Source organism: Heptranchias perlo, chromosome 25 (assembly GCF_035084215.1).
Source record: "Heptranchias perlo isolate sHepPer1 chromosome 25, sHepPer1.hap1, whole genome shotgun sequence".
Taxonomy (NCBI): Eukaryota; Metazoa; Chordata; class Chondrichthyes; order Hexanchiformes; family Hexanchidae; genus Heptranchias; species Heptranchias perlo.
This window is the reverse complement of record NC_090349.1, coordinates 23,876,354-23,897,526: the sequence shown is the minus strand read 5'-3', so window position 1 is coordinate 23,897,526 and position 21,173 is coordinate 23,876,354. Positions and strand designations below refer to the sequence as shown.

General features: G+C 39.5%; 1 protein-coding gene across 1 annotated transcript in view; it reads left to right on the top strand.

Annotated features, from left to right (window-relative positions):
* Positions 1-21,173, top strand: part of slc15a4 (solute carrier family 15 member 4) — a 72,144-nt gene that overhangs the window by 6,244 nt on the left and 44,727 nt on the right. Inside the window, exons 3-5 of the mRNA XM_068005755.1 lie at positions 764-932; positions 1,156-1,266; positions 19,473-19,641. Coding sequence (XP_067861856.1) covers positions 764-932; positions 1,156-1,266; positions 19,473-19,641 — 449 coding nt within the window. The remainder of the gene's footprint in view (positions 1-763; positions 933-1,155; positions 1,267-19,472; positions 19,642-21,173) is intronic.

Here is a 21,173-nt window from a genome sequence, read left to right as displayed (position 1 = left end):
TTCTTGTTTTGTATTGCATGTTATACATATTTGTAACTACAGAAATGATGCATCGCGGGAAAGCATGTAACTAACAGTGCATACATATTTGTTTTTACATTCATTACACTCAACAAAAAATGTATTTAATTAACTTTATTAAAATAATCCTGCAAAGTTCTAGTCAGAATTTTTTAATTGGTAAGAGACATTGCTGCAAAGTGTCTATCATTACACTTCCTGACTAACAATTATTAGATTCTGAATGTATTTGCAAGTACAGTACACACTGAGGTTAATTTTGTTCACATTTATAAAACTCAAAATTTAGCTACTTGTATAATGTTATATAAAGAACTTGCATTCATATACCTTATGTCTCAACTGTTATGCAAATTTTACAAGGAAGATTGTTTATAAACATTGTTAATGCCATATTGACCTTTGTTTAAACTCCATCTTATCACTCCATTTTTAAACTGCTAAACTGAATTTGAAGTTTAAATTTATCAATATTTTCCATAAACGGTCATCAGGAGGCCACTCACTTTAACTTGTTTTGGTATTCCAGTGTTGCACCTTGTCTCTAGTTTAAGGTGATATATATAGTATGGATCTAGATATTGAATTTCTGGAAACTTTGTAATTTTTTTTGCATTAGCTGTCATTTCATCTTTTACTGGCTAGTTGCTCTAGTTTTAACACAATCTTAAGGCAGACCAGGTTTTATTTATCACTTCTATAAATAAAATGAATTATAAAATGTCATTTCATTTGCTGCCAGCCAGAGCATTGGGATCTACCCACCACCTACTGAACCAGGTTTTCTGGATCGAGCCAAGACTGTCTATGGTGGACGATTTCAAGATAGCAAAGTGGAGGATGTGAAGGCCCTTGCCAAAATTATCCCAGTATTCTTGGCACTCATTCCTTATTGGACAGTTTACTTCCAGGTCTGATGTCATCTTGTATGCTATTAATGGATAAAATATTGAATTGTTTGTATTGTATATTGTTTGGATATTCAAACTAACTGAGAACAGTGGGCCTGTCTTTCATGTTGAATTCTTTAATGCATAAATATAAACAACAGTTATAATTAGCATTGATGGCTTCTGTATTTGGGGAAGGAGCATTTTTTGTAGCTAATTTTCAAGTTTTCTTTTTGCATTTTAGATGCAAACAACGTACGTTCTACAGAGTCTGCACCTACAGATCCCAACATTTTTTGGCGGTCATAATAATAGCAATGTTAGCAATTCGTTTGCAAGCTGCAATCATCACATGGTAAGATACAATTAGAACTACTTTGTTTAATACTGTTTGAAAGAATACTAATGGGTTTAAGATGGTGACTTTGAATGCTGGCTATGTCAATTTTCAACAATGAGTGTCAGAAGGCAGTTTCCATATTATTTTCTATATTATTTTCTCAGTTATGCTACTGAGTAGGAGCAGCAAAGTTTATGCACGAACTAGGATTGATGCCCCATGCATGCGGAGAGGCCTCCATAAGAGGAATTGTGTCATGTATGTCGATATTTTGGGAGTGGAAGCCCAGGGAAGCATAAGGAATAGATGAGAATTCAAGTTGATAGCCTTAGAGATAGGGGTGGGCCTGTCCCAGAGAGAGGGTGAAATGAATTCTAAAATAGTGTGCAAGTTGATGCATGGTCTAGAGATTTTCTTTTTAAGAATTGTGATTTTCATGTGTTATGTTGTAACTTTTTAATTGTTAGGTGTATGTAATGCGGGGGTCAAAAATCATCTGGAATACTGTATCCAATTTTGGCCCTCTTTCCTGATGGGCGATGTAGAGGCCCTGGAAAAGGCTCAGAGGAGGACCACTAGAATGATCCCAGTTTAAAAACCCCAAGTTATCACAATAGGCTTAAAGAGCAGGGTCTTTTTTTTCTCTGGAAAAGCATAGACTTCGGACTGATATAATTGAAGTGTTTAAAATGATGAAGGGACTAGACTCTGCGTGGATAGACTCTTTGAACTAGACAGATTAGGGAAAACGAGGGGCTATGTGTACAATCTATGTAAGCAGAGAACTGGGTTCGATCATAGAATGGTTACAGCATGGAAGGAGGCCATTCACCTGTCGAGCCCATGCTGGCTCTCTGCAAGAGCAATCCAGCTAGTCCCACTACTCCGCCCTTTTCCTGTAGTCCTGCAAATTTTTTCCCTTCAAATACTTATCCAGTTCCCTTTTGAAAGCCATGTAAAAAAGTTTTTCCTCATGTTGCCTTTGGTTCTTTTGCCAATCACCTTAAATCTATGTCCTCTGGTTCTTGACCCTTCCGCCAATGGGAACTGTTTCTCTCTACCTACTCTGTTTAGACCCTTGATGATTTTGAATATCTCTATCACATCTCCTTGCAACCTTCTCTGCTCTAAAGAGAACAACCCCAGCTTCTCCAGTCTATCCCCGTAACTGAAGTCCTTTATCCCTGGAACCATTCTAGTAAATCTCTTCTGTACCCTCTCCGAGGCCTTCACATCCTTCCTAAAGTGTGGTGCCCAGAATTGGACGCAATGCTCCAGGTGTGGCCAACCCAATGCTTTATAAAGGTTTATCATAACCTCCTTGCTTTTGTACTCTATGCCTCTATTTATAAAGCCCAGGATCCCATATGCTTTCTCGACCTGCCCTGCCACCTTCAACGATTTGGTTACATATACCCCCAGATCTCTCTGTTCCTGCACCCCCTTTAGAATTGTACCCTTTAGTTTATATTGCCTCTCCTTGTTCTTCCTACCAAAATGTATCACTTTTGTCAGGAGCCTTTTCTTTTTGCAGAGGGTTATCAAAGCATGGAATAAGTCGCCGGCATGTGTGGTGAGCACAGACTCACTGCAACAGTCCAAAAAGGAACTAGATGAGTTTCTTGATGTGGCTAATATCACAGCATACAAAAGCTAGGCGAGATGTTTGGATATGTACCTCATGGTCATTGTGATCTCCTGAACTAATTTTGATTGCCTTAGGGAATCAGAGGAATTTCCCATATTTTTTTCTCTGAATTGGTTTAGAATTATTTTTATTTGGTTTATTGCCTCTCCCAGGAGATTACATGACTGCTGGTGAGAGGGCACACTGAGGATCATGGTGCTTAGTTGCATCAGAACTGTTTGGAACAGATGCGATGGACCAGCCAGTCTCTTTTCCTGCCTGTCTCTTTGTATGTTCATATGTAAATCAATGTGACGATTGTGGTGCTTCAATGGTAGTTCTTCCCTACCTGAACTAATTCATATTCAGTTAAGGGCTTTTTAATGCAATATTTTTGAGCCAGGATTTTTTTGCCTCACACATTTTGCATGTGTGATGGTGTGTGACAGTTTCAATACTCCTGTCGTACAATATTTATGTAGGAAAATGTATTGGTCAGTTATTTGTTGATGGTGGGGAATGAGGGGATACTTTATGTGAGAAAAATGGTTTAACCTCACCATTAGGTAGCTGACCTTCCAATTGAGATTACCGTTTCCTTAAATTTTCCAAGGGCAGGTGAGGAAATAGGAAACTCATTGATTAACCTGGGCTGTCAGCAACCTTACTTAACAAACAACCCCATGGTGCAGTTTTAATTTTAAAAAAAATTCTATTCAAATAATTGAATGTTTCAGTTTAAAATTGAAGATGAGGCTATTTTACCTTGGATATTTATTTAAAACTCAATCCTGTAACACATCTAATCTATAGAATGCTGCACATGTTCCTTCATCTATAACATAGTTAATGACACAAACTGTACATTAATGACTTGTGGACACTTGGGCTTTATCCCTGCACAAGCATAAACCTGTGAAAGAAGTGCATCTTTGGAATAAATTTAAATATACCATGTGTTCCACAATCAATGCGCCTTTATAGTCTATGGCATTCTGTGAATAATTAACACATCAAAAACAAAGTCCATTAAACTCAATTAAATGATGTATTCACCAGAATTTGGTGGTACACCACGGAAGAGATGATTTGGAAGTGCTGATGTCTTCTTTCTGTAACCTGTAGAGAGGATGCAATTGCAAAGTGAATTCAGTTAAGAATCTTGTTGTTTTAATCTTTCATGAGAACTTTGTTTACGTAACCAAACCCCACTCTCTTCCCCAATTTTCCTAAAAAAAGAACTGGCAACAGTATGCATGTCTGTACAAGTAGCATTATTGCTACTTTCTCTTCCCCTTCCCACTCCCAGCACTCTTGAAGGAGCAATTATGCACAGCTCCTCATTAATTTTAATGCAGGACAATTAGATGTTTTAATATATGCAACATTTTTTTTTAATCAGTGCATTACCTGATAGTAATCTAGTGCATCTAATTTAATATAATATAATCTGGGCCGACTTCATAATGTAGATGGGTTTGAAAGGAAGCTTTCTGATAGCTTATTTTCTTTTAGTGGCATATAAATTTTATTTGGGTTATGGTTTAGTAATTGGGATCTGAAAATAATCTGCTGTTCTTTTTACTTTTTTGTGTTAATAACTAATGTTTAGATGCATTTCAATTTGTCACTTCTAGAAAATTCTTTCAGTTTAAAATTATAGTATACTTGTTCTCTCTCTCAACATTTATGGTATGTGCAATCGTTACAGCACAGAAATAGTGATAACCAAGCCAGATTGATTCAGTGACCAATAAGGAAAGGGAAAAAAAATCTCCATAGTTTAGTGTAGTCAATAGTTATTTTCTACTTGGACAAGTGATGAGTTTAATAACTACTATAAAACCTGTGTTATTGATACGTTGTTCAATTTATTCTTTTGCTGTTTATTAACATTTTTTTGGCTATTAAAACCTAAGTCAAGGTCTAGTGTAGTTATTCTCCTGCCTTCTAAAGACGAGGAAGATCATGAGACCACATAATAAAACCAGTAAGCTGAAATAAAGTGCAGAGAGTTCTCTGTTCAATCCCTGGGCGCACTGTTTATTTGCCTAGATATCTGGGCAAGTAAAAAGGGTCTCGACAACATAGCGGGTGAAGGCTCACCTACAGGAACATTGAGAGTGAAGGCTGACCATTTGGAATGTTAGTAGATCCCTTACTTCTGCCAAAATAATATTTCATTTTTGAAAAAAGAGTCAAAATCCACAGTAGTTTTCACAGGAATCCATTCAAGGGGTAGTTAGCAAATGCAGCATGTTACATACATGACAAATGGTACTTAAAATGTTGAAATATTGCCATTATTTAATATACATTTTGTATATATGCTAAATGGTTAGAACAGTTATGTTTGTGAATCTGAAAGAAAATGCAAACAGCATAAAAAAACTGTTACAGTCCTTCCAGAATTTGATCATCCCTCTAGTTTGAAGGGAGGGTCTGAATAAAAGTCCTGAATTTAAATGTGTTTAAACAGGATCTTTTGGTGACATTAAATCTTGTTGCAGAGTTTTTGTAGTAAAGAGGGCAAGTTGCAAATTAGTTTAATATTTTCTTTTAGTTTTGTGTTTTGGTCCTCACTATAAAACTGCACCCTAAACTGATGGGGCAGTCAGCCTATGTGATGCTGTAAGTACAAAGTTGTTTATTGAATCTCCCTCAAATAAACTTTTGAAAAGAAATATAATTTGTATTATTTTTGATCAACGTACTTTATAATTCTAACCATGAAGGAAACATAGACAGAATTGTAAAGCAAAATATTACAAGTTTTAACCAACAGTTTTAAATGTTGTTTTGAACAGGGAGGCATAACTTAATTTGTGAGCTTTAACTAATACAGATCAGATTAGTGTAGACTTTTATATTATGTGACTTTTTCCTACTTGAGCAAATGCATAGTTTCAAAATAATGTGCACATTTGATATTGTATTTGGTAGTGATAGCCTGACCTCAATGAAATTGCTATTGTTATTTTAACCATACCTAGATAGATAGATAGAAGGAGATGCCTATATGCCAAAAAAATGAAGAGGGGCTACAGAAACATGACTCAATACCTGTGTGGAGGGTCACCACTAGTTTTTATAGTGAAATGTGGAAGTTTGTTCTCACTCATGTGACACATGCAGTTTTATTTATTATGTAACTGGAATGTGAGGGAATAAGTTTATTTATTGATCTGCAGTGAGCAAGGAACTTCTTTTAAGGAACCAATCAAAAATTGTTACATCTCCACTGAACGATTTGGAAATAAGTAACAGCATAACTTCTGACTTAAAATGAGTTAATCCTTACTAACATCACTTAGATGTCTATTTAATGTGTGAATGATAACATTGATTCGTGGTGTGAAAATATTGCTGTTAGGCTAGCTAAGATCTTTTAACCCTGGATGATAAATAACAATACGATGGCTGACTAGCATTTATTTTTAAGCTGTTCTCACAGGTTATACAATTTGGTTGAATGTATTCTCTGTTTACATGCCTTTAGCTCTCTTCTTGACTAGTTACAGTAAATGTTTTCCTTTTTCACGCCATTATTAGATTCTCAATAAAAGAATCAGCAATTTAAAAAAATCCTAATTAAGAGACTCTACGTTAAATGTGATCTTTGCATATGACTTCAGCATGATTGCAACCTCGGTACAGGGAAGTGCATTTCCAATCGTTTACATTTTTAAATTCCATTTCAACACAGAAGAAAAAGCTCCACTCTTGCATAATTGGCAGTTTACTGACCATAAGTCACTGCCCACCCTTTTAGATCTAGGAATGGCACAAAAGAGACTTTGGGAGGGGAGTAGGAAAATTGATTTAAAAATGTGGAAAAATAATGCATTTCGACAGTTCATATATCTCTCAATACTCGGTCAACTAAGAAATATTCTGAAATAGTTATGGCTCATTCTATTTGAAAGCTTTGAAATAGAAAGAGCCAAACCCAAGAAGCTTCAAATTGGACAGGGATGGATTTTCTCTGAAACCTACCAAACAATGCTCCAATGTTCCATCACCGTTGAATGCTGAAGTAGGTCTTCCATGTATTCCTAGAGATGGGGCGGAAGGCTTTACTTTCATATCCCCATATTGGTCTCCCTCTCCCCTTCCCCAAAATATAAGCCTTTCTGATTGTATATGATAGATAAAATGTCTTCAGAACACTCCTGTCATTGCCTTGAAATGCATCCGTTCGATTATTCTTTGGATGAATTCATTTGGTAATAGAGTTGTGTGGTAAGTTTGTTAATGGGAAACAAAATTAATAAATTTACGTGACCTAACCTGAAAAGTTAAATCATTTATTTGATTAATGGGAAATATCTTGTATCTATTGCAGGAATAAAAATGTATGTATATATTATATACACTTACTGCATTTTAGTTTTTGATATGCCTGTTTTAATATGTACCTATTCAGCTATTGGAAGGGGTACAAGGAAGCACTCCATGGTTGATCCTAGAATTAAGGGAATGAGTTATGAGGAAAGATTGGCTAGCCTGATGTTTTCTCTCTTGAAAAGAGAAGACTGAGAGGGGAAATGTTAGAATTGTTCAAAATGAAGACAGGTTTGGACAAATTGGATCCAAGTAAACTTTACTGCTGTGTACAGAATTAAAGCACAAGGAATCATATTTACAAATTAAAGGCAACAAAAGAAAATAGGAAATGCAGGAGGAACTTTTTCACTAAAAGGGTGGTTAAGTACGCAGAACAGATTACCAAGCGTAGTGGAACAAGAAAACCTAATGGCTTTCAAGGAGGAACTAGACCAGTTCTTGTCAACAAATGGGATTTGGGGTTAGTAGAAATGAATCAAGGGAATACTGTGGCTAGATGGGATGAACATCTCCTGCTGAAACTGGTACTAAATTACTGATATGCACAACCTATACAATAACACTGATTCTCCAGAAATGGTGAAAGTGTTCAACATTGAATGCTTTCTATAAAATGCACTGTATGCAGCATTCTGAAAATTGTAAAACTCCACTTCTGCAGGTGTGATAGAGTACTGGTACAAAGAGGGAAAATCTAGTGTGACTATTAAAAACATACTTCCCTTTTATATTAAATTTCATTTTCTGTTCCTTACTGTACCATACTCTTAAGCATTTGACCTCTTCCTTCCTCTTTTTTTTCCAAATTTGTGCTTTAGAATCAGCCTTCAGCTGAAGTGTTTGCAACCATCTTTACCCAGAAGTGCCGAGTGGATGATCCATCTCTGCCTCCTCCCGATATCCCCACCATCACAGAAGCCAGTCTTCAGCCAATTCACTCCACGTGATATCAAAAAATGGCTGAGTGCACTGGATACAGCAAAGGCTATGGGCCCCGACAGCATCCCGGCTGTAGTGCTAAAGAGTTGTGCTCCAGAACTAGCCGCGCCTCCAGCCAAACTGTTCCAGTACAGCTACAACACTGGCATCTATCCGCCAATGTGGAAAATTGCCCAGGTATGTCCTGTCCACAAGAAGCAGGACAAATCCAATCCGGCCAATTACCGCCCCATCAGCCTACTCTCAATCATCAGCAAAGTGATGGAAGGTGTTGTCGACAGTGCTATCAAGCGGCATTTACTCACCAATAACCTGCTCACCGATGCTCAGTTTGGGTTCCGCCAGGACCACTCAGCTCCAGACCTTATTACAGCCTTGGTCCAAACATGGACAAAAGAGCTGAATTCCAGCGGTGAGGTGAGAGTGACTGCCCTTGACACCAAGTCAGCATTTGACCGAGTGTGGCACCAAGGAGCCCTAGTAAAATTGAAGTCAATGGGAATCGGGGGGGGAAAACTCTCCAGTGACTGGAGTCATACCTAGCACAAAGGTAGATGGTAGTGGTTGTTGGAGGCCAATCATTTCAGCCTCAGGCCATTGCTGCAGGAGTTCCTCAGAGCAGTGTCCTTGGCCCAACCATCTTCAGCTGCTTCATCAATGACCTACCCTCCATCATAAGGTCAGAAATGGGGATGTTCACTGATGACTGCACAGTGTTCAGTTCCATTCGCAACCCCTCAGATAATGAAGCAGTCCATGCCCGCATGCAGCAAGACCTGGACAACATCCAGGCTTGGGCTGATAAGTGGTAAGTAACATTCACGCCAGACAAGTGCCAGGCAATGACCATCTCCAACAAGAGAGAGTCTAACCACCTCCTCTTAACATTTAACGGCATTACCATCGCCAAATCCCCCACCATCAACATCCTGGGGGTCACCATTGACCAGAAACTTAACTGGACCAGCTACGTAAATACTGTGGCTACAACAGCAGGTCAGAGGCTGGGTATTCTGCGGCGAGTGACTCACCTCCTGACTCCCCAAAGCCTTTCCACCATCTACAAGGCACAAGTCAGGAGTGTGATGGAATACTCTCCACTTGCCTGGATGAGTGCAGCTCCAACAACACTCAAGAAGCTCGACACCATCCAGGACAAAGCAGCCCGCTTGATTGGCACCCCATCCACCACCCTAAACATTCACTCCCTTCACCACTGGCGCACTGTGGCTGCAGTGTGTACCATCCACAGGAAGCACTGCAGCAAATCGCCATGGCTTCTTCGACAGCACCTCCCAAACCTGCGACCTCTACCACCTAGAAGTATAAGGGCAGCAGGCACATGGGAACAACACCATCTGCATGTTCCCCTCCAAGTCACACACCATCCCGACTTGGAAATATATCGCCGTTCCTTCATCGTCGCTGGGTCAAAATCCTGGAACTCCCTTCCTAACAGCACTGGGAGAACCTTCACCACACGGACTGCAGCGGTTCAAGAAGGCGGCTCACCACCACCTTCTCGAGGGCAATTAAGGATGGGCAATAAATGCTGGCCTTGGCAGCGACGCCCACATCCCATGAATGAATGAATTTTTTTTAAAAAGCCCTAAGTTCTGGAATTCCCTCCCTAAACCTCTCTGCCTTTTTACCCCTCTCTCATTTAAGATGCTCCTTAAAACCTACCTCTTTGCCCAAGCTTTTTGTTACCTGCCCTAATATCTCCTTACGTGGCTCCATGTCAAATTTTGTTTGCTAACGCTCCTGTGAAGCGCCTTGGCATGTTTTACTGCATTAAAGGTGCTGTATAAAAGCAAGTTGCTGTTTGTTTTGCAACTACATCAGCAACTTTAAAACTTGGATTTTCAGCTCAGATGGTTATACTTCTACTTGTGATGCTGGATGATTGATTTGAATGTTAAGGTTTACTGCAGAGCTTCTATCGGTTCAGTCTTTTGTGACTTCTCCAACTCCTCGGTAGCATGCAATATTCTATATAATTAGGATAGATAAACAGTACTTTTCCCAAATGGTCACTCTTCATGTATGTGTTGACAGGGTTTCACACCTGAGTCTGGTCCTGCCCTTGCCTGATATCTACAATCAAAGCTGCCAGTAGAAGTTACCAGATAGCAATCTGGAGATGGCTTCCCCAGCACAATTTGCTGAGCTAATTCTACTACCCTTATTGCCATCACGAGTGAATGAGCTAAATGAGCACTTTGGAAGATTGAAACAAAGACCTTCCTAGTTTGTATGGCTCTGTTCCATAGTGGCAACGCACTTACCGCATCAGTCAGCAGAGAGATGGTATATTTTTATTTAATAGAATTCACCACTTGATATGGAAAATTACATTCCACTCATGAGGAAGACTTGACTTGCACATGACCTAGCCACTTAAAAAGTCAGTGAATTTTTTTTTAAAGTACAGGAAATGCATAGTATGTTAATCAGATAAAAGGCAGGTTAGTATTCAGATACGGCTTTTAGTTGAAACTGGAAGATAAGTGATCTATTTAATGGAACTGAACAAAACAGAAAGGGGTGGGAGTACCAAACCAGTTTAATTGAGAAGATCGATAAAAGTGAAAACTCAGTACGTCTGAAGATTTTCTCAATGAGGCAGTGAAAAGGCATCAAAAGATTAAAAGGCCTTGAAATAACTAATGAGAAAAATGGCAAATCTGAATTAAAAAGACAATCCAGGAAATGCACAACAGGCTGTCAACATGCAAAAAGGGAAAAGACAGACTAACACAAATACAAATCCCTACCAGAACTATGCTCTGGCAAAGAGTCCACACGTGCAATGCCAACCCCTGCCCCCCAAATACCATAGAAAATAGGAGCAGGTGTAGGCCATTCGGCCCTTCGAGCCTACTCCGCCATTCAATATGATCATGGCTGATCCTCTATCTCAATACCATATTCCCCCTCTCTCCCCATACCCCTTGCTGCCTTTTGTGCACCTGCTGTGCATCTTCAGCCCCAGTCTCTAAGAAAGTTTGAGAGATAGCCAAGGAACCAAGGTCTGAAGTCGCTGAAGTCAATATTCAGACCAGGGGGCTGCAGGGTGCCTGACGAAGATGAGATACTGTTCCTGGAAAGTGTCAGTGAATCAATCAACACACATAAAAACAAACTGCGAATGCTGAAAATTTGAAATAAAAATTGAAGATGCTAGAAATTCACAGCAGGTTCATAACCTGCCGTTGCTCTTTACAGATGCTTAATATTTTGGATCTGCACCCTTTATTAGAACCAGAAATTGAAAGAGAAGTGAGCTAAACAGAACAAAAAAGTGGGAGATGGGAAGAGGAACAGTTTCATTGCTTTTGTTAGTTAATGCTCTCCCTACAAACAAACTTTCTTCTCTCAATTGGGTCATCTGAGGAAGGGTACTTGAACAGGCTTCCTTGTAGGTCCATGAAGAGTGACATTATGGCACCCATTGCTAAAGGCTAAGCTGTCCCATTCTTCTAATTGAAAAAGATGTGAATGATGGGGCTTACACTTCCACAACTTTATAATCCTTGCAAATCAGCATTCAAAGTAAACTAATATACAGTAGAAATATTTAAGAATTAATTGGGTTCTTCAAGTCTTTTGACCCCAGAGAATATCAGAAGCAACTTCAATGCAGAGAGCCATAAAATAAGGGTTCACGGTATAGAAAAATGTGGAGTGGTGTAAAGAATATGGCTGAATATCAGCATTTTATGACTGAGTAGTTAGAAAGTAAAAAGATTTTGTGGTTTTGTACATAGCTCTAACTCCGTAACATTTGGGTGGTGTTCTTGCAGATGCTGGTAATTTGAATAGATCAACATTTTGAAAGGTCCAGAGTTCTTTCAGTTTACAAGCATATTATTGGATAATTTTAATAGATGCTTTAACATGCACTGGGTGAGGTGGTGCATTAGAACATTATCCTTTCATAGCTAGACCTAGGTTTTAATCCAGCTCAGACTGATGGTATGAAAGTCTCTTCTGTGTTTGACTGTAAGTGTCTTACATCCTGCTCCCTAGTAAGCAGGAGTCCCTAGCACACAGATTTCTTAAATTTGTCGTGTTGCTCCATTTATATGGATGGCCATGAGAACTAGAATGTTGCACACATTCAGTAGGAAGTATTGCTCTGAGGGTGTGGTTGAGGCTCATTGGTGCAGAGTAAAGGGAGCAATAACGGACTTGGATGTATTTTATGTTGAAACTGTGCCAAAAATTGGAAAAGTGATCCATTCCATAGCACAGATATACGTTGCTTGGATCATTTTTTTAACGTCGGTCCCTTTCCTCTCCCTCCCTCTCCCCAAAAAATCAACTACGATACTGCTACTTTCCATAGTGCCATACAACACTGTTTTATGTAATTTACGAACAAAAATTGAGATTAGTGTTTTCTTTCATTTTCCTTATTTCAAAGTGCAAAGAGGAACCAAAAGAAGGCATTAGGATATGTGATAAAACAATGGTTTTAAATGATGACAGCAGCTATTTATAGTATAATATTATGAAGAGGTGCCGGATCCACTTTTTGCTTCATGTTTTCAATGCATCTCTGTAATAAATGGCATATTGCTTTGGATAAATACCTTTTTATTTATTTTTTGTACTTCAACTCATTTATTTCAACTGTAGAAAGCCGTCAATAGATTAAACCTTGGCCTATAATTACCGTGCTAGAAATCAATTACTGACCTCATCATTTTCAGTCAACAAAGTAAGTACAAAGACTGTTTCCTTTGGGATGGTTTTGATAGCCCAAAAGCTATGTAAACCCCTTGTAAGTAAATTGTTTTTAATAATACTGAGAATATTCAAGCTAAGTCAGCCAAGTCAAAAAGGGAAAAAAAAAATCCCAAAAGCGTAACACACCAAGCAAATTTATTTGCAGATGGTTGAAGTTATTTGGGCAGGAGCTCAAAGCAAATTGAAGTGGGAATTGGTTAAGTTAAGAATACTGAAACACATTCGTTGATAAGTGACATCAGTTGTTTAAGTAAGAGTGCAAAATAAATTAAGTTGGGACTGGTTGTTAAAGTGCACTGTAGAAGGATTAATAATAAACCATTTTGCTGACCTAATGTCTTTGTCCCTGAAGAGAGATGGGATTGAAATATTTCAAGTTCAATTAAACTTGAATTGGAGAAAAATTTATTGGGAGATTTTCTAACCTAAATATAGGATTTTGGAGCATGTTACTAATGAATTTATTTTAGAAAGAGAAGACCCGCAATCTTGACCCTTTGCAAATAAAATGATATGACAAATTTACTTAAAACTGATGTTCTTAGATCATTTATTGTGTATTTCAGAAATATTGAAAATTGGCATGAAGTAAGTGCTCAGTGTCTGGAGGCCCATGAAAATTGAGGCATTGGGATGTGCACTCATATGTTGCCAATTTGTTTTGTTTTTGCTATATTACTAGAGCACTGTATTTGCAGCTGATATGGTGAAACAACTTTTTCATTTTTTTTTCTGCTGTCATATGAATATTGAGTACTGTGAAAGCTCCATAGAATGTGAATTGTATGAATAATGATATCACCTGTAATCCTTTTTTTGTGGACACTGGTTCACCAGTATTATAAGTATTGGTAATGCTTGCATTGATCTGGTGCTTGTAGCATAACTATTGGTACAGCAGCAGGTTTGGTTAGAAACCAGGCCTTTAGTAATTTTTAAAAACTCAAATATTATGTATATTACTTTTTCTGCTAGCCTATGGCGCCCGTTTCCATTTTCCTCCCATATTTAAGGAGTTTTGTGTTATCAACCTTTTTAAAGTTGAGCAAAAGTCTGCATCCCACAGAACACTAACTAAACGTGTAATCTTTAGACATTGGCACCAGAACACTTAAATAGTGAAGAGTTTTTTTTTAAACTGAAAAATGTAGGTGAAAGGCCAAAGCCACCCACAGGTTGACAAGGATAGTGTGGAAGACAAAATAAATTGGGAATTAATGGTTAGGTGATATCAAGCTTGTGGTACAGATAGCATCCTACCATTTTAGTCACTATTTTTGATGCTTAATGATGTAGGTTTTTATAATTCAAACGCGCTCACTATTTGTGGCAGTAATACTAAATTATAGGTCTAGTTGTAAAAAAGAACTTAAAATATTAGATTGCAATATTTTGTATTGCCTTATATTGCAGCAGTTGCTATTTTAAGTAGTGCCTTAAGGCTTAAAGAATATGAAAACTGCATGTTACGTTAACATGGTACAAAGCAGTAGCTTACTGCACAAGATTCAATCTAGGTAAAGGAGACGGCAGGTGATGGAAGTTTAGTTCTGCTACTCCAGATCTTCTTTACCAGTGCTCCTTGGCATGGGTGAAACTGGACAAAAGGGTTTTCATCGATGTTAAGTGGCACGCATAAGTAGCATAGTCACTTTTTTGATGCGTACACTCAAGACAACTAGCATGATGTTTCAACAGCCTGTCTGTTTAAAAGAAACAGTGGGCTTGGCTGTGTTTGATTTCCACGCATAAAACCTTCTTGTTTTCAGCCTCCAGTGGGATAAAGCAAATAAGTAAACTGCAGTATTGAACTAACCTGAACATCTTGTCTTGGGATTTGAATATTTTTGACTGATTTTGGACTAGTGAACCTACAAGAAACTTCCATCACTATATCTTTAACAGCATCTAATCCTTTTGCAGTAATAGTTTTGGAAGTGGTCAAAAACTCCAAGAATAAATCGTGTTTGACAAACTTGATTGAGTTCTTTGATGAAGTAACGGAGAGGTTTGATGAGGGTGGTGTGGTTGATGTGTATATGGACTTTAAAAAGGAGTTTGATATATATATGCTAGACTTAGGTATACAGGGCATAATTTCAAAGTTTGCAGATGACACAAAACTTGGACATGCAGTAAATAGTGAGAAGCATAGTAACAGACTGCAGGAGAACATAGGCAGATGAAATTTAACACAGAAGTGTGAAGTGATGCATTTTGGTAGGAAGAATGAGGAGAGGCAATATAAATGAAATGGTACAATTTTAAAGGGGGTGCAGGAACAGAGACCTAGGGGTGTACATACACAAGTCTTTGAAGATGGCAGGACAAGTTGAGAAGGTCATTAAAAGGGTATATGGGATCCTTGGCTTTATTAATAGAGGCATAGAGTACGAAAGCAAGAAAGTTATGCTAAGCCTTTATAAAGCACTGGTTAGGCCTCAGCTGGATTATTGTGTCCAATTCTGGGCATCACACTTTAGGAAGGATGTCAAAGCCTTAGAGAAGGTGCAGAGGAGATTTACTAGACTGGTATTAGGGATGAAAGACTTCCGTTACACGGAGAGACTGGAGAATTTGGGGTTATTCTGCTTCGAGCAGAGAAGGTTAAGGGGAGATTTGATAGAGGTGTACAAAATCATAATGGGTTTTGATCAGAGTAAATAAGGAGAAACTGTTTCCAGTGGCAGAATGGTCAGTAACCAGAGGACACAAATTTAAGGTAATTGGCAAAAGAGCCAGAGGCGACATGAAGAAAAACATTTTTACGCTGCGAGTTGTTATGCTCTGGAATGCACTACCTGAAAGGGTGGTGGAAGCAGATTCACTAATAACTTTCAAAAGAGAATTAGATAAATGAAGTGGAAAAAATTGCAGGGCTATAGGGAAAGAGATGGCGAGTGGGACTAATTGGATCGCTCTTTCAAGAGCCGGTACAGGCACGATGGGCCGAATGGCCTCCTTCTACGCTGCCTACTGCACATGATTCTAAACTTAGTGTAGAACTGACTGCACGCATAGCTAGACAGATACAATATTAAATCTGTAGAAGCATACAAAAGCCCTGGGATCTGAGGGAGGAATTTATCAGGAAAGATAATGTAATTAATTAAAGAAGGAAATTAAACTGTTCAAAAAAAATGTCTTGGGATATTTTAGTAGTCGACAGCAGTTTCAATAGATGCATTCATTTTTTTCTAAAAAAAAGAAATTTAGTTTTTTAAAAAAAACTCCATCTAAGTTTTTGCAATTGCTAATAAATTGAACTTAGTCCCTGACCATATTCTTTGTCAAAGATAGACTGACGCCCTTATCACAAAGAACAGTAGGTCTTCTCTGTATTACAATCAGTGTGGCCTCATGACTTTTGCAAAGTTATGTAATTGAATAGGGAGATAAGTTCACTTGTGATTTAATGTAGGGCTATCACTAATTATGCCAAATTGGCAGGCTTTGAACAGGAGGAAAAGAGTGATTCCTTTCTGGAATCTGTAACTGCACCTTAGTCAACAAGCTGCGTTATGTCCAGGAACACTCTTATTGTGGACAATGAACACATTCCCCAAAGTATTTTTTGTAGCTTATTTAAGATTAAGATCACGCATATTCAATTTCCTCAACCCCTTCGAAGTAAAGGTCTGTCTGGTCTTAAATGCTTTGCATAATTAGCAAATGGGAGACCAATATTATGAGTTACAAGTTAATGCCAATATTTTGCTGCAGATTGTGAAATCAGTGAGCCATCTGCTGGTGATGTAGATGTTTTGTCACTTAGTATTTGTCAACCTTTCAACAGTCAACATCTTCTGCAAGATTTTATTTGATAATAGAAAACGGCACTAACCGACACAGAAAATTTACTAGTCTTAATTTTGTGTTTTTTAATTCTATTTTAACTCAGAATACCCAGAAATGTTTATCTATGAAACATAACTGATCTGTTGTTCTCTTGAATTGTGGTTTATGCATTTTGTATTTGTATGTGTGGACATAACTGTACTGACAAATAGTCATATTCCTTGACCTTACTGGAGCACATACATAATAGTCAAGGCTTTCATGAGGTGGGAGGAAGGACTTTTTGATATGTTTAAAAAATCAGTTTTCTTTTACAGTACATTGAGAGGGAATGGTGGGATGCAGCAAAAGAACACTACTTGCTTAAAAAAATAACATGGCCATTAACATAAGAAGTAACACCTCTAATACAAATATTTACTTTTTTAAGACAAAATAAAAAAGCTGTTTTTGTTACATAGAGTGCAGTTTCTAACAGAAAATTACAATGCATTGTTTATTATACTGTCAAAAGCAAAATACTGCAGATGCTGGAAATCTGAAGTAAAGACAGAAAATGCTGGAAAAGCTTAGCAAGTGAGGCAGCATCTGTGGAGAAAGAAACAGTTAATGGGCGTCATTTTAGCACCCGCTATCGGGTGCATTCCTGGTGGGGGGGGGCTCCGAAAATCGGAGAATCCCGGAGTGGGTCGGGAGCCCGACTCCAACCCGCCCACTTCCGGGTTCCCCACTGACGCGCCGGCGTGTGCGCGCAGCCCCCGCTGGTGGGAATCCTGCAGGCAATTAAAGCCAGCGGGATGCCACTTGAAGCTATTTACTTTGCTTGTTCAAGTCATTAACTGACCTGATTAAGGGATTATGTGAGGAGGGGTGGGATTTTAAAGCAAACTGGGACTGTTTCCTACACTGGGGGAAACACTCCCAGGTCAAATGGACCTGTTGCAGCTGCCAGCCTGTGGCAGCTGCAAAGGTCCATTTAACAGGGGGGGGAGACCCTCATTCATTGCAGGAGGCCACTCTGTCACTTGGGACAAAGTTTGGCCTCCACCACCCTCCTCTTGACAATCAAAGTCACCAACTTGCACACTTACCCCGGGATCCAGAGACTTGTACCTACCTTGCGGACCCCCTCAGATGTACATCTTCCCGGTGGGGGCCGCCGTAGCTGCAGTCATGACCTCCTCGGAGGGCGAACAGCATCACCAGCCTCACCATCCACGCCGTCCACCTCTGACACATGGAGCTCCACAACAGAGTGCTGTGACACATCCACCTGTACAGCAGAAGGGAGGGCTACCGCAGAGAGAGATGCGTCACAGAGAGCACTACCCTCGCCACAGGGTCCACAGACTGAGGCTCAGCTTCCTGGACCCCTCTGAGCAGCAGTGCACATGGAGGCTCAGAGTCACTCGACATGTAGTCGTGGACATCTGCAGCCTCCTTCATGCCAAGCTGCTCCTGGCTGGCCCGAGCACCATCTTCTTACCTGTCGCTGCCAAAGTCACCACTGCCCTCAACAACTTCTCCTCCGCATCCTTCCAGGGTGCAACCGGGGACATTGCCGACGTCTCTCAGCCGCCTGCACAAAAGAGCCCTGCAAATACACCTATACCCACTCTGCAGTGACACAATGGGTGGCATCAGTTGTGGGTCTTCATAGTGATCCTCAGGAAGGGGCATTATTGCACAAACCAGACAAGATTTGCGAAGACATGGCAGTAGTGGTGCCAATATAATATGTAATGTGAGTTGGTCAGAAATTCAATATAAGTAACAACCATGACAAACCCTCAAACGCCCTTGTGCATCCCCTTCATGCTCACGACACGTTTGCCTTACGCTGCCTACTGCACATATGTGATGCATGCCCTGTGGCTGCAGCACAGGTAGTGGCAGGTTGAGTGAGGCTGACCGTGAAAGAGATGCACGAGAGGGTGAGTATGAGATAGAGCCATGAGATTGTATGAGGATTGGGTTGAGTGGTAGTGGCGGGATGAGTACTGGCGAGGTGAGTAGGTGCAGGTAAGATGAGGATGAGGTTTGAGTGGGTATGAGGGGTGATGTGACAGAGTAGTGTTGGCAGTGCAGAAGGAGATGTGGGGTGGGGGCGGTGACGTGGCAGACGGAGTGTAGGGGAAAGACTACGTGTACTCACTTCGGCTGACCTACTGAGGTCATTGGAGCGCCTCCTGTATTGTATGCAGATGGGCGATATGTTGGTGCAGGTGACCTCCTCCGCTACCTCGAGCCAGGCCTTCCTGGTGGCAGAGGCAGGCTGCTTCCGCCCGCCGGGGGGAAGATCTCTGTCCTCCCCCTCCTCTTCACCCCATGTATTGATACCTGGAGTGAGGCATCATTAAACTGGGAGCAGCCTTCCCTCTGGGCTGCTCCATGCTGTAATTTTTTCTGTTTGTTGCAGCATCTGTCAGTGGAGGACTGCCCCTTTAAATAGAGCTCCTCCAGCTGACAGATCTTACTGCGCATGCGCAGCCCGCCCGACGCGCAGATCAGCAGTGGGGAACCCGGAGGACAAGGTAAGTGGATCCAATTGGGCTACGATCGCGCGGGTGGCTGACTAATTTCGCCGGGCGCGTTACCCCTCCCCCCCCACCGAGAACCCGCAGCCCTGGTAACATCGGGCCCAATGTTTCAGTTCGAAGACCTTTTTATTATACTGTTATGTCTTCACTTATTTTTATAATTTCTGATTTCACTTTTTAAAATTGTGTTCTGTTCCAACCATACTTTTCTACAGCTTCCAGCAGCTTGGTTCACCATGTTTGATGCAGTACTTATTCTGGTCTTGATCCCAGTGAAAGATAAAGTGGTAGATCCCATATTAAAGAGGAGAGGCCTGCTGCCTTCATCTTTGAAGAGAATCGCTGTTGGCATGTTTTTTGTCATGTGCTCTGCAGTGGCTGCTGGTAAGATTGTCTTGAATAAAGTTTCAAACATTTTTATCTTCAGAATTTAATATTGTAAAATGCAAGTCACTTTGAGATTATAAAAATGACTAGCTGTAACAAGAGTTTTTGTAAATTGGAGGACTAAACATCAAGTGCATTATAATAGTATTGTAATTTTTTATTATATTGTATAGCCCTATTGTATAGCCTTCTAGTGATTATTGAAGTGGTAGCCAGTCTTGGTTTCGTATATTCAATCAAACCTGAAGACTGTAGGATGAGGGAACATTGAAGAGCAAGTAAATGAGAACAGGGCCAGTGCGGATCTTGAATTGGAGTATCCCTTTAAATTCCTATTGAGATCATTGGCGAATTTAGAAACCTCTGCTATTTTTTGTTGCTCATCTGTGTAGACTATGCCTCCCTCTATCCAGAGGAGGAACTGCAGCTTGGAGGAAGGTTTTAGTACTGAGATTACCTGGTACTGATGGATCAAACTTGTTGGAATAAATAGCATTTGAATCGATGCCAAGATTGTTGCTGCACTTTCAAATTTCTTTACTGCAGTGACCATTGGGGTTGAGTAGCTCCTTATGACTGATGCTGGTAGTTCCAGTCGTTATCCTGACAATTATCATGAAGAGCAGATCAGGACCTCTATTTTAAATAAAGGCTTGCGCATCAAGGAACTATTCTGTCACGGGGGATAGCAGTGAAGACACCAAGGATATTCTGCTTTCCTTCCTTATTTAGGGTATATCACGTGAACTATGCATGACTGAGATCCTGGCAGAAAACTTGTGGGATGAGGAAATGGACCATATGTTTTAAATGACATTAGGTCTTGTTATGATGTCCTTTTTAATTAAGTTTAGGTATGATTTTCTTCCTCCTGTTGTAGTCCTAAGGTAGACTTATCAAAAGGACTCTAAATAGTAGTAAAAGTTAGTGTCCCACAATGGATTTGTAGGTCATAACCTTCAATCGCGCAACTAGACTGAGGTAAAGTGATGGGAATTATAATCTTTTAAAAGAAGCCTTAAGTAGTTTTTTTTTTAGTGTGTATTTCTAGCATTTGCTGTTTGTTTCAGATTTCCAACATCTTTAGTATTTTGCTTTTCACTGGTAAAATGAAGTAATTCCATGAGTCTTTCATTATTAAGTTTGATTTTATTCATTCTGGAATCCAACTATTAAGTGATGCCGCAATGAATTATTTTGCTAGGCAACAAATTTCATTGACCATCATGGAATGAATTTCATAAATTTATTTGAATTATTGAGCTAAGTGTAGCAATGGCTGCGGATTATTTCTCAATAAAGGAAACCACTGAACTTATATTAAATAGGATTTTGGAAATCTTTTTAAAGTTCAACTTTCGGTTTCTAAGAGTAAGTCTGTTACAGTTTTAATGAACTGACTCCCAAATTCCTCTCATTCCAGTACTGAACACTAATTTTGTGCCATCTGAATTCCTAGCTATTGCTGAAGGATAGATTTATTTTAGAATATTATGTTGTCACTGCTTGATTTCATTTGACTTGGAATT